Here is a 15,340-nt window from a genome sequence, read left to right as displayed (position 1 = left end):
TTTATTTATAATACAGGAGTAAATTTATAAAGGTTCCCAGAAAAAAATGACATGGCAAGGCCCAGCAATGTGTGTTTAGATTCACCAGAGTGCTTTCCTCAGTGCATTATAGACCAGGTAAATGGAATATTCCAAACTGTCAAGTCTTACACCCATTTTGGATTAAAAATGTAACCTATTTTGAGGAGTATGGCTCCTTGTGCTTAATTGTGACCTGTCTCCCTTTTTGATCATAAATCTCAACAAATTTCCTTGCTGTTGACAGCTTTTGGTGTTCCAGTGAAGAGGTTTGCATTAAATATCTAAATATTTAAAAAAAAGACTCCCGAAACATTTTACTCATTTCCTCTGAAATCTAAAATTATATTAAAATGCTCATCATCTTGAAAGAAACTGTCAGGAACCTTTGATTAAAAAAAAATTGCTGATTTTTTTTGTACTCAACCTAAAGACTTACTTGGTCCTAGGCACAGCATAAAATTCTGGTGGTCCCCTGTATTCAGTTAGAAAGAAACATTGGGCCAGAATTACTGTAGCCAGTGAACAAATGGCACTGTAAGTTAGACGAGCCTTTACCCATTTAATTTCCATGAGACTTTGCACTGGAAGGAAGGGAGATATCAAAACGACACGGCACACTCAACAGGGGACCTGGGACCTGCGTGAACCGGGCAAGCAACTGTGTATCTCCTTAACCAATCAGATTGAAATATTGTGAAATGAACAGCACAGAGTCAGAAGCAGGAAGTGCAAGTTTGAATTCATTGTTCGGTGTCAAATCAGGTAGAGAAATTGAAAGAGAGAGAGAAAGAAAAACTGGATTGAGAAAAAGGAATATATTTTAAATCTCCAACAACAATTAAAAGCTGAAGGAATGAGACTCCACACTTGCAAGAATTAATTTTCAGTGCCAGAGAGGGTGTTTATGCAGTAATTAAGACTTAGCACACTGTTAAAAAAAAGGGTACTTAGACTGAAATGGACAAGCACCAACTTTGTGGCGAGTTCAGCTCATATCTACCATGCAAGTACAGGAACTTCACGCCATTCAATGCATTTGAATGACGAGTCAGACAACGAGATGCCATTTTTGTGAAGCTAATGGCGGAGTGGTGCATCTCACACTGCAACTTCTGGAACTTGGGGGGGGGGGGGCGGGTGGGGAGAAAGAGAGTAATTCATTATAGCCCCGTTTGGGCCGCTAGCTTTTAAAAGTTGAGAAAATTAGCGCCAGGCGCTAATGTTTCTAAACTTTTGAAAAATTCGCTTTTGCGCTCCAAGATGGAAGTGAAACGCTAACTCAAATGCTCCACTTCCTTTTTGGAGCGCAATTGGCAGCAGGCGGGGCAGAGGCTTCAGCAGCGCGGCACGCTGGGCCGTGCAGCGCTGCCGCATTCAAAGGCACCTCCCCCCCCCTCCTTAAAAGGAAAGGCCATTGCTGCAGGCTCTGAAATTTAAAAAGTACCTACCTGGGCCACCAAGGCAGCCACGACCCCACGCAATCAACCTGGCACTCAAGCAGAGTGCCGGGCTAATCGATCGCGAGCAGGAACCCATGAAAAAAACTGGAAGAAAAGTAAGGTTTTTTTTTATACTTACCTCGGCCACCTCGACTTTAATCAGTGCCCCCGAAGCAGCCGGCCACCTGATGCATGCCCCCTGCAGCTGGCGAAGCTTACGCCTGGCACTGCTGCAGGGGGCGGAAGTCAATTTCAGGTCCGGGGCACTATCGGGCGATGCATACAGCAATGACATCACGATCTCCGGACAAAGAAGATCGGGGGGGCAACACCTTAGTGCTGCAGCAAAATTCCCACCGAATATGGCGGGAGTCGACATCAGCGCCACGTCCAGTCGTAAAGCCATTTGTGCCCAGTTAGTGCCCCCTGGTGGCGCAAAGGCATCCAATTTCGCCCTCTGTGTTTAACATCACTTGAAGTTATTTATGTGCGATTCGCACATAAATAACGGTGAGCATCACTTTGGCAGTTATTTCTGGCCCATTGTTTTTAATATGCCTACATCCATTTGTATGATAAATTCCTTAAAATGTTACAATTCATAAGGGCCTCCATGATAGCCATTATTGATTTACCAGATATGCTCAGTACTGAATGAATGTCAAGCCAAAAGGGTATTTAAGTCTTGATAAAGCAGGTGAGTAGGGCCTTGCCTTTAGAGTGATGACTTGTCAAAAGCATGGGTATTGGTCTCCGGTAATGTGAGTGATGAACAGTTATATAGCTAGCATGGAGCAATTAAATCTACCTAATGGACAACAATGTCGGAAATCTTTATATGGATACTGATCGATGAATTATTCCATCATCATTTTTTTTTGCACAAGTATCTTTACATATTCTGCCCTCTGGATCATCCCAGATTATAAATTCTGCCCTCTTGATCATCCCAGATTATAATCGCTCAACCATCGGTGGCTGTGCCTTCAGCTGCCTAGGCCCTAAGCTCTGGAACTCCCTCCCTAAACCTCTCCACCTCCCTTTCCTCCTTTAAGACACTCTTTAAAACCTACCTCTTTGACCAAGCTTTTGGTCATCTGCCCTAATTTCTTATGTGGCTCGGTGTCAATTTCTTGTCTTATAACACTCTTGTGAAGTGCCTTGGGATGTTTTATTATGTTAAACACGCTATATAAATACAAGCTGTGTTGTTGTATATTCTGAATGCCTAATAGAATATAAATACAAAATATATCATAAAATAACCAAAAGACAACTATATAAATTCCCCCAAAATGTTAATTCAATATCATAACTGCAAACTACCCAGAAGAGAGCAGAGTTAAAAAGTGTTCTGAAGGTATGGAGCAAACCATTGGCAGGATCTCGGTCTGTTCAGTGGCGCAGAGACTTAGTCCATTTTCGTAGAGGGGAGCAGAGACGGCCAGTCTGCGAGTACAGATGCCAGCATGAAGTTTGGGGCAATCAGATAAGAAAATGAGAGCAAGTCTTGTATCCAAGGTGGAGAATGGCAGCTCGGACTGTTAAGCTAGATTAATCCCATACTGCTGTACCAATGCCTCGCAAGGCATGATGGACTACTTGACATGGGTGAATGGTTTAAATGTAAAAAACTGATGCAGGACTGTGGGAATGCAGTACAAATAGATAAGAAAGAACAGAAACAGAATGTTTATAGAACAGAGTAGAGACAGTCTCAGGGCTGAATTTTGTTGAAAGCTAAAGTGAATTTTAAACAGAACTCTGTAAAAAGAAACAAATGACTTGTGTAGCGTGTGATCGCCTAGTTTTCTGTATTCTCATGACGACTTGCAAGTTTATGAAAATGTATAAATATTGTAGCCCCGTGAGTCTAGGGGCGCACTCTAGAGGATGCTTCCCTGTGGGCAAACACAAAGGCCTAGAAATTGAGTGGGCTTAGCGCTCATTTTGCGGCGCTAGAGGGCATTGCGCTGGACTTACAGCCGGTTTTGAAATTGACTAGGGCCCAACATCGGCATTACACCGGTAGCGCTGCGCCGGCACTGATGACGTCATCGGTGTGCGCAGCGTCCCGGTTGCCGTGGTGACGGGCCCCAGCGCCGAAATTCAGTTGCGGCCGCCTTGCCCGTGGCAGCCGCAACTAAGACTCTGGCAACAGAGTCTTACACGACTTTGCGCCAGCGCATAAAGGTGGAGCGGCGGCCGGCCGCTTTCCCGCCGGCCCGCACCTCCCTCCCCGGACTCCCCCACCCCCCCCCCCCCGCGGAACAGATGCTTCTCGGCTGCGAGCCCGGCACTTCCGAGGTGCCGGGCTCATTTTTGTGGCGATTTAACCGGCCCGCGGGCGGGTGCAGGCAGCTCCTCCTTAACTGAAGGAGGAGGCCTGCACTTCCCGAGCCTGCCGCACCGCATCGGGCGCCGCAGCGCCGGAATAGCGCCGCAATGCGGCGCGTAGCGCCAGTTTTCAGGCGCAAACAGCCTTCAGTAGCGCCAGCAGCCGTTTGGGCGCGGCGCTACTGAATTTTTGGCACGCGCAGCGCGACTTAGCACCGGCGCTAAATTTCCGGCGTTAAGCCCCGGCGCAGCGCAAACTCAATTTCTAGGCCAAAGGGTTTCTCAGAGTGAAGTCCAGTACCGGTGGCCGGAATAAAACTTTACTTATTTTACAGTTTCTGACTTTGTGTATTACTGAGAAAGTGACAGACTGACCGGCGTGTTTAGTCTCCTAAAGCAGCGAACACTGATCCCCCAAGTTAGGGGTAGATCCTCCTCACAGAAGCGAGGGGTTAACAGGACTGGCGAGATGGAAACAGAAGTACAGCCTGGGGCTCATGATGATTACGAGTGGAGGTGGAATCAGAACACTGTTGGCATGCTGAGGTGTCTTTTTTTCTTTTCTTGCATTAGGTGCAAAACAAGGCCAGAGGAAAGTGTGTGCCTGGGGTTAAAAGATACTGTTGAGGCTTCTCAGGTTCATCCAACCATGCAGAAATGGCAGTGAGAGAAAAAATTAGTGCTGTTGGAATGACTGGATAGTGCTGTTGGAATGACTGGATAATGTGATGGGTATGTTTGATTCACTGAATGTTTTATGCATATTATGTATTGATTTTTTTTTTACAAGTACATAGCAGGGAGGTGAGTAAATATAATTGAAATTGGGGAGACAAGGGAATAAAACCTAACAAAAGTAGAAAGGGAGGAAGAAGTGTTATACAGAATGAGGAAGAAGACCACCATTGTTCAAGAAAGAGTGCAAGGACAATCCTAGTAACTACAGGCTGGTTAGTTTAACATCAGTTGTGGGTAAAGTTTTAGAAACAATAATCAAGGGAAAAATTAACAGGCAATTGGAGAGGTTAAGCTGATTAAAGAGAGCCAACATGGATTTGTAAAAGGCAGATCGTGTATGACTAATCTAATTGAATTTTTTGATGAAATAACAGAGAGGATTGATGAAGGGAATGCAATGGATGTTGTCTACATGGATTTTAAGAAGGCGTTTGAAAAAGTACCACATAGAAGGCTGGTTAACAAAATTGAGGCTCATGGAATAGAAGGGTCAGTGGCAGCTTGGATAAGGAACTGGCTTAGGGACAGAAAACAGCAAGTTGTGGTAAATGGCTGTTTTGGAGGGGGGGGGTGTGGAGGTGGTAAACAGTGAGGATGATACCAATCGACTGCAACAGGACATAGAAAGGCTAGCAGAATGGGCAGACAAGTGGCAGATGGAATTTAATAGAGAAGTGTGAGGTAATGCATTTTGGCAGAAGGAACGGGGAATGGCAATATACACTTAATGGCACAGTTTTAAAGAGTGTGCAGGGACAGAGGGACCTGGGAGTTAATGTGCATAGGTCCCTGAAGGTGGCAGGACATATTGAGAGAGTGGTTAACAAAGCATATGGAATTTTGGGCTTCATAAATATAGAGGTATTAAATACAAAAGTAGAGAAATTATGCTGAACCTTTATAAAGTGCTGGTTAGGCCACAACTGGAGTATTGCATCCAGTTCTGGTCACCACACTTTAGGAAGGATGTGAAAGCCCTCGAGAGGGTGCAGAGGAGATTTACCAGAATGGTTCCGGGGATGGGGGATCTTAGCTACAAGGACAGGTTGGAGAAGCTGAATTTGTTTTCATTAGAGCAAAGAAGGTTGAGGGGTGTTTTGATGGAGTACCACCAGATTATAACGGGTTTGAATAGGCTAGACGGGGAAAGGCTGTTCCCACTCATTGATGGTACAAGGACTAGGGGACACAGATTTAAGGTTTTGGGCAAGAGATACAGGGGGGGCATGAGGAAAAACATTTTTACGCAGCGAGTGGTGAGGAGCTGGAACTTGCTGATGACGGAAGTGGTGGAAGCGACACACTCAATATTTTCATGGGGAGACTGGATAGGCACTTGAGGAAAATAAACTTGCAGGGCTATGGGGATAGAGTGGGGGAATGGGACTGACTGGATTGTTCTACAGAGAGCCGGCACGGACTCGATGGGCCGAAAGGCCTCCTTCTGTGCCGTTATGACTCTAAGAACATTGACAGAGAAACAAAGTAAACGCAACAACATATGTATAAATGATTTAAGTTTCACTAACATTTGAAGCTTTTTTCAAGTTGTATTGCTTCGATATACCCTTAGTGTGTGTGGATAGTATAATTAGAGACGTAACTTGGTAGGATCTGCAATTAGAAGCATTCATTATACATTTCATGATTCCACTTACCTGTCCTTTCATGCCCTGAGCAGTGTTAAATAATCTAGGGTTAGATGAATATCTAAGTAGTTTCTGCAGGCTATATCAAAATCAATTGATGCAGTCACAAGTGTCTGTTTTTATAAAGAGTTGAACAGCAGGTCATGATGAAGGTCATCAGTACCAGCATAGATAACATGGTGACTTCTGCATGCTGAACATATGTTCCCCAGGAACTATCAGCAAGTGGACCATTATCCCCTCCTGTAATGAGGGGACAATGCTCCTAAACCAATGAAAATCACCCTGCCAAGATAGTGTGCTAATTTGTTACACATAATAGGCAAGAAAACTTCCCTGAAAAATATTTCTTTACTAGCCCCCACCAATGATACCCTGGGTTCCTTGTGCATTATCCTTGCTTTAAGCATTCCCAGATCAGGTACAGCAAAGTGAGATGCAGAGCAAGTCTCTCTTGTAAGGCAGGGGGGAGGTAAGAGGAAGAATCCAGGTAGGGTTCCTAAACCTGACTGCTGCTGATTACTGCTGAAAAGTCTGCCTGTATGCGGATATCAGGCAAAGAAAGAATCAGCCTTGGGCGTTATGCTTCCTGTAGTAAAATAGCCTGCTGATACTTGCTGCTTAAGTATCAACAATGGGCAATTGGGTGAGCTAACCAGAGAACAGCTAGTGCTTGCGGAATTATCCCTGCACATGTCCGTGTTGAGGAGAGAGGGTGGAGGGCTCTAGTCAGTTCTGTAGTAGCCAAGACAGTTATTAACATCTAATATAGGGTGGAACTTTCAGCTTTTGGCAAGGATGTAAAACAGGCCATAGTGAGTCAGCTATCCGTTATACACCCTGCCATATTTTCCTTTCCACTGATGTCAACTGAAGGAAGGTTAGATTGGTGTTTAACAGATATCTGGTCTGCCTCTTGCCCTTTTACAATGCTGAAGTTGTAATTTACACCCACACAGTGTCAAACCAATGTAAAAGTAACACTTGTAACCATTACACTGGTCATCAGGAGTGCAATCAGAAGTCAACTCGTGTATGATATTGCACAGCAATTGAAACAGCTCCAAAGTCCAGACATTTGATTTTCCTATGGCAGGTGGAACCTATTTTGAAGAATTTGCATTTTTTTCAGACTTTGTGGAGTCTGAAAATAAGTAGCCATGTGTTACATAGAAACATAGAAGATAGGAGCAGGAGTAGGCCATTTGGCCCCTCGAGCCTGCTCTGCCATTCAGTGAGATCATGGCTGATCATCCAAATTCAGTACCCTGTCCCTGCCTTCTCCCCATATCCCTTGATCACTTTAGCCTGAAGAAATATACCCAACACCTTCTTGAATATATTTAATGAATTGGCCTCAACTGCCTTCTGTGGTAGAGAATTCCACAGGTTCACCACTCTCTGGGTGAAGAAATCCCTCCTCATCTCTGTCCTAAATGGCTTACCCCTTATCCTTAGACTGTGACCCCTGGTTCTGCACTCCCCGGCCATCGGGAACATCCTTCCTGCATCTAGTCTGTCCAATCCTGTCAGAATTTTATAATTTTCAATGAGATCCCCTCTCATTCTTCTAAACTCCAGCGAATATAAGCCTAATCAACCCAATCTCTCCTCATAGGTCATTCCTGCCATTCCAGGTATCAGCCTGGTGAATCTTCGCTGAACTCCTTCCATTGCAAAAACATCCTTCCTCAGATAAGGCGACCAAAACTGCACACAATACTCCAGCAAGACATCTGCAGCAAGACATCCTTGTTCCCGTACGCAAACCCTCTCGCTACGAAGGCCAACATACCATTTGCCGTCTTAACCGCCTGTTGCACCTGCATGCTTACCTTCAGCGACTGGTGCACAAGGACACCCAGGTCTCGTTGCACTTCCCCTTCTCCCAATCTATTGCCATTCAGATTAGATTTCAGCCCCAAATGCCTCTGTATGCATATTGATATAATAATCACATTTGCTGCTGTTGGAAAGCTAATTTGAGACTTATTTACATAATTTAAAATGCCTGTAAAGCAAAAAGCTTTCAAATTGATTTTGGGTACATCTATAGAAGTGAATAATCTAAATTATATTTGAACAGTTCACAGTTGGGTTTTTTCCCCAACCTATTATCTAAAAGATCCAATTATTTAGATATATTTAGATGTTTGGTTTGTGGCAAACTCCAATTTATATATTCCAACATTGGAAAATAAATCAAACTGGAAGTAGAATTCTCCTTAGATTTCAGAGCAGAGAGAGGTACAATTGGAATCAGATGAGAAGTTCTGTTTAGTTACTGTTGGAGTTAGGTATCATCATTTTTACCGGAAACATTTTGAATATTTGTATCTTCACTGTTGTGCATCCACTTCCACGTTTAAAGCCAGGCATTAAGAAATTCACGTTGCGCAGGTACTGGGCAAATAGTACAATCAAAATAATAGTTCTAAGAAAGGAGGGAAAAAATACATGTTTTTAATAAATGTGGTGAGCATATTGACATTACCTGAAAACATTATTAACTTATTCATTGCCTGATGTGCTACTGAATAGCAGGTACTTTGTACTGCAATAGTATATGACCGGCATTCAAACCTATATTTACTTAAAACCAAAATGCATTCAAATCTAACTTGTACATACACGTCTGCATTGGAGGGAATGTTAATTAGTGACATATTTGCTGGTTTTACTGCTAATAATGTGTAATTCTATATTAATATTTTGAAGTGAAAAATGAATTGCCTATTTTGGCATATGGAAGAAATGTGAAGGAGGACACTTCTGCATCTCTGCAAGACGCACAATTTTATATCATGATGGTACTGGATAGTATCCTGGTCCCACTTCCCTGACAGTCCCTGCATCATGCACTGAGGCAATATGTTTACTGTATATCAACATTTGATGCTGGTGGGGCTGTACAATTATATGTAGAGGAAATACATGACTCATATTTTAAAAGAATTAGGAAACAAAGAATATATTGGGCCCATCAGATACATTGTTTTGGACTTCATTTATGCATGTGCAGGACCAAATATATTCCAAGCTGATTCCTGCATGGATATCAGGCAAGGTCAGGAGTAGGTTCTGCTGTGGTGTCACTGCTGAAAAACCTGCCAGGTTCACAAACAAACAATGGTCATTTGGGAAAGACAACAAAAGTTGAGTATATCTCTGCAAAGGGTTAATACTTCTGTTAGGGAAACGGGTATGGAAGAAAGGCAACAAATAAAGGTTGGCTGCAAAAATTCAGTTCCTCTGCAGTCCTCGTCGATGTGTGCTTGTTGGGATGGTACTGCTGGTAATGGCATATTTTCTGTTCTGCAGTCAGTGCTGGCAGCTCATGACATGGGTCAGATGCAGTTTAGAGCCATTCTATTGTGTTTTAAATAAAACTATAGAATGGCATCTCTTGCTGTGCCAGTGTGACATTACATTTCACATGCCCTCTAGTTTCAGGACCTCTGGGGACAGGATTAGCCAACTCTAGTGCCAATCAGTGAATTCTCAGGATAGGTTCATGATATGGATCTTCATTTTCCTTAGTCCAAGGACTAGAGGTTTTTTTTTTTAAATAAATGTTTCAGACGCTGAATGCTTTAGATTATTGCAATTACTTTGGTTAGGGTATTATTGCTACGTAAAAAGTGAATCAAATCCTGTACTTACAACATGGAAATGCCCCAGTGCGACCCAGCTCTTTCCCCAGCTGCTTGAAATACAGACAATCCGATCAGGGAGACTGTAGGGGTGACAGTGAGTGGTCCAATGTAACCAAGCAGAGCTCCTGGAAGACCCACAAAGCCAATCACCACTTCAGCCAAGCTGGATATTATAATTGCACCTTGTATCTGTATTGTTGAGAGAAATGCCTGCAATAAACTAACACTGCACAGAAATTAAGTTGGATAGCAAAATACTGCGGATGTTGGAAATCCGAAATAACAACAGAAAATGCTGGAAAAACTCAGCAGGTCAGGCAACATCCGTGGACAGAAATTAGAGTTGACGTTTCGGGTCGAACCCTTCTTCAAAACTGGAAAGAAAAGATAGATCGGAGGCAGGGCTGCGATCGGACAAAAGAATAAAAGAAACAAAAGTAGTAAAAAAGAGACAATAAAAGGTGTTAGAAGCTAGAGGAGATGGTAATAGGCTGAGATTGGGTGTAAAGTGTACTGGCAGGGCAAGGGATAGCTGCCAGGTGAGAGAGCGAAACAAAAGGAAAGGGGGAGGGGGGAAAGGAGTGGAAAAATTACAAGAAAAAATGAAATAGGGGCCGAGGTTATGATCTGAAATTGTTGAACTCGATATTGAGTCTGGAAGGCTGCAGAGTGCCTAATCAGAAGATGAGGTGCTGTTCCTCGAGTTTACGTTGAGCTTCCGTGGAACAATACAAGAGGCCAAGGACGGTGAGGTCCGAGTGGGAATGGAGCGTTGAATTAAAATGACAGGCGACCGGAAGCTCGGGGTCACCCTTATGGACTGAACGGAGGTGTTCTGCAAAGCGGCCACCCAATCTGTGTTTGGTCTCCCCAATGTAGAGGAGACCGCATCGTGAGCAGCGAATACAGTATACTGTCAGGATATTGGAGTATTGTTTTTGCATATGACAGTAGACAGTGTTGATCACTGCTGATAGGGATGTTTATCTGAATAGTTACTACAAAAACATTCAAGGAACTATAATGCACCCAAATAGGAATCTGTTGTCTTCATTAAAATTAATCCTCATCATGCACAGTGTCTGCCGTCCTTTTAAATCAATGAAATGAAACAGAAACCTATTCTACAAAAGTGATGCTGCTAATTGGCACTTAACACCGCCACTTCTGCACCTGACAAAAAAAAAATTAGGTATCACTACATGGTGCTTACAAAACACAATGGGTAAAGGAAAAGATAAACCTATCCTGATGTACATATTCAAAAATTATATTTTAGTAGGACATGGCACAGCACGTGAAGCACCCATAATCCGCCACAGCCCGAGTTCGGAGACTCAGATTGCAAGGAGGTGTTGTGGAAGCCCTTAAAATAATCTTGATCACGTTATTCTAAAAACAATAATAAAAAAAATAATTTGGCTCAATATTTTGGACAGAAGGTACAAGTCACTTAAGTAGTCGTGTTCTATCAAATTACATGGGGGTTATATTTTCATTAGGTCACAATGAGAAAGCCATATTGTGAACATTTTATGTACCGATATAATCTACATGAACAGAAGCAGCGTCAAATCTTCACTACTGACATGCAAGTATTCCTTTAAAGGTTTACTTGTATAAGTTTGGAATTTTTCAATGAAACCCACAATGAAATGCAGACATTATTTTCTATCTGGTTTATTCTGGATCTGCATTACATTGTTGCAAGTGTGAAATGCAAGAGCCATTACAGCAAGTGAAATTGGATTCTGACTGATTAGGTTTTATACTCCACAGGGCCATTTGCACAATTGTACTTTTCATGCGTTGAGGTATTCATTGAAACCAATTACTAATAATAGGAGTCAAAACCAATTACTAATAATAGGAGTCAAAGTAACCCCAGCAACCTACATTGGTTTGTAGTTAGGATTTAAAAAATTATACAAAAGCCAGTTATTTACAAAAGAGAAGTACTTTCATTTAAAGTCCTCATCCACTTCCGTCTTTAAAAATATATAAAAAGAGACATATTATTCATTTTGAAATATCAGCTCAAATGGGAGCATTCAGTTCAAAGTGACCAGAGGCTGATCCACCAGAAATAGAGAAAAACAGGTTTTAAATGGCAAGTTTCCTTGAGGCTACCAAAAAGTATTTAATACTAAGTAAATACTATATATATTTAGATTACTTGTGTGTCTGTCTGGTTTAAAAAAAAAGAAAATGGGTGGGGAGGGGTAGTATTACTTTTAAACAGAAAATACTCCCCCTAGACCTCCGTCACTTTAATGTTTAAACTATTTAAAACTGTTAGACATATTGGCTTCTATTTTAACCCCCTCCCCAACCAGTGGGCAGTAAAGGGTCAGGCAAGGGGTTAAAATGCTAAAAATCAAGATGCTGCCTCAAAGCCACCACATTTCCAGGCCCTGGATGAGGCTCCCACTTAAATCAGGAGTGGACCTACATAAGATTCAAAAGTAGGGCAAAGGCTGGACTATAGGAGAAGACTAGGAGTTATATCCTATTGCACTAGCAGTCGATTTTCTTGTAGGCATTTAAAAAATGATTGCATTTCTAATGCTTTACTTCTCTCATCCTTGGGTACCATATATGGGTTGTGTTGAAAGGCAAGGTCCAATTTCCATAAATCTCCTCTGTAAAAATCAAGGATACAGCGACAGTTAAATTTCAACATGGATTAGAAATTAAGAGTGAATAACTAAAGAAATTCAAAAGCATCTCCTTGCATTGAAAAAGTTATCTGCTTGAGACAGTGACTCATCTGAAATCTGGAGTTAAATTGTGCAGTTACTCATTTTTAAAGACAGCTTGGTTTTAACTTTCTGATTTAGCAAATCTGATAGTTACTGAAGTGATTTGCAGGTATATCTTTTTAAACTTGAAATATTAGGAGTCTGATGTCCCTCATATGGGGGGTGGGGGGAGAGAAAGAAAGAAAGAGAGGGGAAAAACTCTGGAATGCACTGCCTGAAAGGGTGATGGAAGCAGATTCAATAGCAACTTTCAAAAGGGAATTGGAAAGGAAAAATTTGTAGGGCTATTGGGAAAGAGCAGGGGAGTGGGACTAATTAGTTTGTTTTTTCAAAGAGCCGGCATAGACACAATGGGCCGAACTCACCCTGCAACAGTTTGTATAGCTTTATATCATGTGGATGCCAATCTCACTGGCTCATGGTACCTTACTTTGTGTGACATCATAGTTCACACTAACATGTAATTTAACTTTAGGAATAGAATACCAAGGAAGTCTGATTTGCTGGTGACAACACTCACCTTAAGATACATGCAGTATGGTGCAATTGTTACATTAAGATTTTCAAATAGCTCATAATAGCACAACTGTGATGCAAGGATCCCAATATAAGACACTGGATTAAATTATTTGATTGGAGGGGGGTGGCAGGCAGTTATGAAAATTTCTAAAAGGTGCAAAGCTTCCTGAATAGTCAACAAACTCAAAATTCTGCTCTAAATGTATTTGCATAATCAGCACATCCTGGCATCCTGGACATCCATTTTACATGAATGATATACTACTGTTAACAGAGAGGAAATTGCATGGACATCTAAAGGACAATCCTTGGGCCCTAATTTTAATACAATTAACTGCAAACTGCAAACTGGCAAGCCTTTCTGGCATCAGGACAATACCTGTAGGTTAAATGGGATCCAACTGGGCAGAAATCTGGTGCAATAGATCACTGCCCATTTTACAGGCATATATTATAAAATATACCCCACTGAACATTAAAAAATGTCCAATTTTACTGATGCCAAGACTTACCAATGGCACCTGCCCAGTCTAACACCAGGACTGAACAACCACTCCAATGGAATACACAGCATGACAAGGCAATATCAAGTCATGCATTGAAGGCATCATTTGTAAAACTTAAATAACAATCTAATTCCACTGGCCAAGAGGTGTGCAACCAGTTCATATCTAGTACACACATTGAGTGGTCAGGCTTGGCTTCTTCTGCAACTTAAGAGCTCACTGCAGTGCTACATGTCCATATATACACACAATGCAATGGCAAGTTTCGGAAGAAGCTGGAATGCCCAAATATGCGCAGTCAGTAGAAGTTGACTAGCACAGCTGAGGCTGTATTATTCAATGTCCCTCATTCATGCCAATTAGATAGAACAAGAGTGGAAAACGATTACAGTTCCAGTCATTGAGAGACAGACAGGAGCCTAGAACTGAGCCTTTGAGGAGTCAAGTTAAAAATATGCACATAACAAGGAGATGATCTCATAACTGAAAGGCATTTCCACAAACAAAATAAGACAAAGTACTGACTTTATGTGACAGTCTTTCTTAATACTGAAATGAAAGCAAAGTGCACTGCCAATCATGTATTAATATCTATACATTAATCATAGAACACAAATCAAATCCAAAAGGTAACAATGACGACCATACACAAGCTTATTATACTAACTGATTGGAAATCCTCCAATGCTGATTTGCATATATTGGAAGAAGAACCACCAGGTCTTTGAATGTTTTGCTCAGGTATCTCTTATACTTAGTTTTAAATACCTTCAGTTGGGCACTGCCACTTGTCTAGGGCAAGGATAGCTCTGGCGGGAATAAGAAATGCAAAGGCACTTGCTTGAAATAGGGGAAGCCTAAGAAAATCAAAATTTAGAAACATTAGCATAATCAAACAAGATGGAATTAAAAAGAGCCATGATTTTGGTGATCTTGATCAGTAACATTATTGTGTGCTTTGTGGCACAGATCAATTACTTACATTTTCAATTCAACTTGAAATAATTGCTTTTTGTAACCGAGTTTAATTAGCAAAGTAATTCTAAATTAAGGATCTAATCCATTTTTAAAGATTAGATAGTGAGCTCCAGTACGATTTGGACAGGTTGGGTGATTGGGCAGAAACATGGCAAATGCACTATAATGTGGATAAATGTGAGGTTATCCACTTTGGTGGCAAAAACAGGAAGGCAGATTATTTGAATGGCAATAGATTGGGAGAAGGGGAAGTGCAAAGAGACCTGGGTGTTCTTGTGCACCAGTCACTGAAGGTAAGCATGCAGGTGCAGCAGGCGGTTAAGGCGGCAAATGGTATGTTGGCCTTCGTAGCGAGAGGGTTCGAGTACAGGAACAAGGATGTCTTGCTGCAGTTGTACAGGGCCTTGGTGAGACCACACCTCGAGTATTGTGTGCAGTTTTGGTCGCCTTATCGGAGGGAGGACGTTCTTGCCATGGAAGGAGTGCAGCGAAGATTCACCAGGCTGATACCTGGGATGGCAGGAATGACGTATGAGGAGAGATTGTGTCGATTGGGCTTATACTCACTGGAGTTTAGAAGATTGAGAGGGGATCTCATCGAAACCTATAAAATTCTGACAGGCCTGGACAGACTAGATGCAGGAAGGATGTTTTCAATGGCCGGGGAGTCCAGAACCAGGGGTCATAGTCTAAGGATAAGGGGTAGGACATTTAGGACTGAGATGAGGAGGAATT

General features: G+C 42.1%; 1 protein-coding gene across 4 annotated transcripts in view; it reads right to left on the bottom strand.

Annotated features, from left to right (window-relative positions):
• slc23a1 (solute carrier family 23 member 1) overlaps positions 1–15,340 on the bottom strand; it is a 157,904-nt gene that overhangs the window by 41,296 nt on the left and 101,268 nt on the right. For all 4 annotated transcript variants that reach the window (XM_085995250.1, XM_085995252.1, XM_085995249.1 and 1 more), the window contains 4 exons: positions 14,396–14,484; positions 12,415–12,482; positions 9,848–10,029; positions 8,498–8,618 (listed from right to left, as the gene is read on the bottom strand). In XM_085995250.1, coding sequence (XP_085851376.1) covers positions 8,498–8,618; positions 9,848–10,029; positions 12,415–12,482; positions 14,396–14,484 — 460 coding nt within the window. The remainder of the gene's footprint in view (positions 1–8,497; positions 8,619–9,847; positions 10,030–12,414; positions 12,483–14,395; positions 14,485–15,340) is intronic.

This window comes from Somniosus microcephalus, chromosome 8 (genome assembly GCF_052327205.1).
Source record: "Somniosus microcephalus isolate GS21.2 chromosome 8, FLI_Smic_1.0, whole genome shotgun sequence".
Classification (NCBI taxonomy): Eukaryota; Metazoa; Chordata; class Chondrichthyes; order Squaliformes; family Somniosidae; genus Somniosus; species Somniosus microcephalus.
This window is presented reverse-complemented; position numbering and strand designations above follow the sequence as displayed.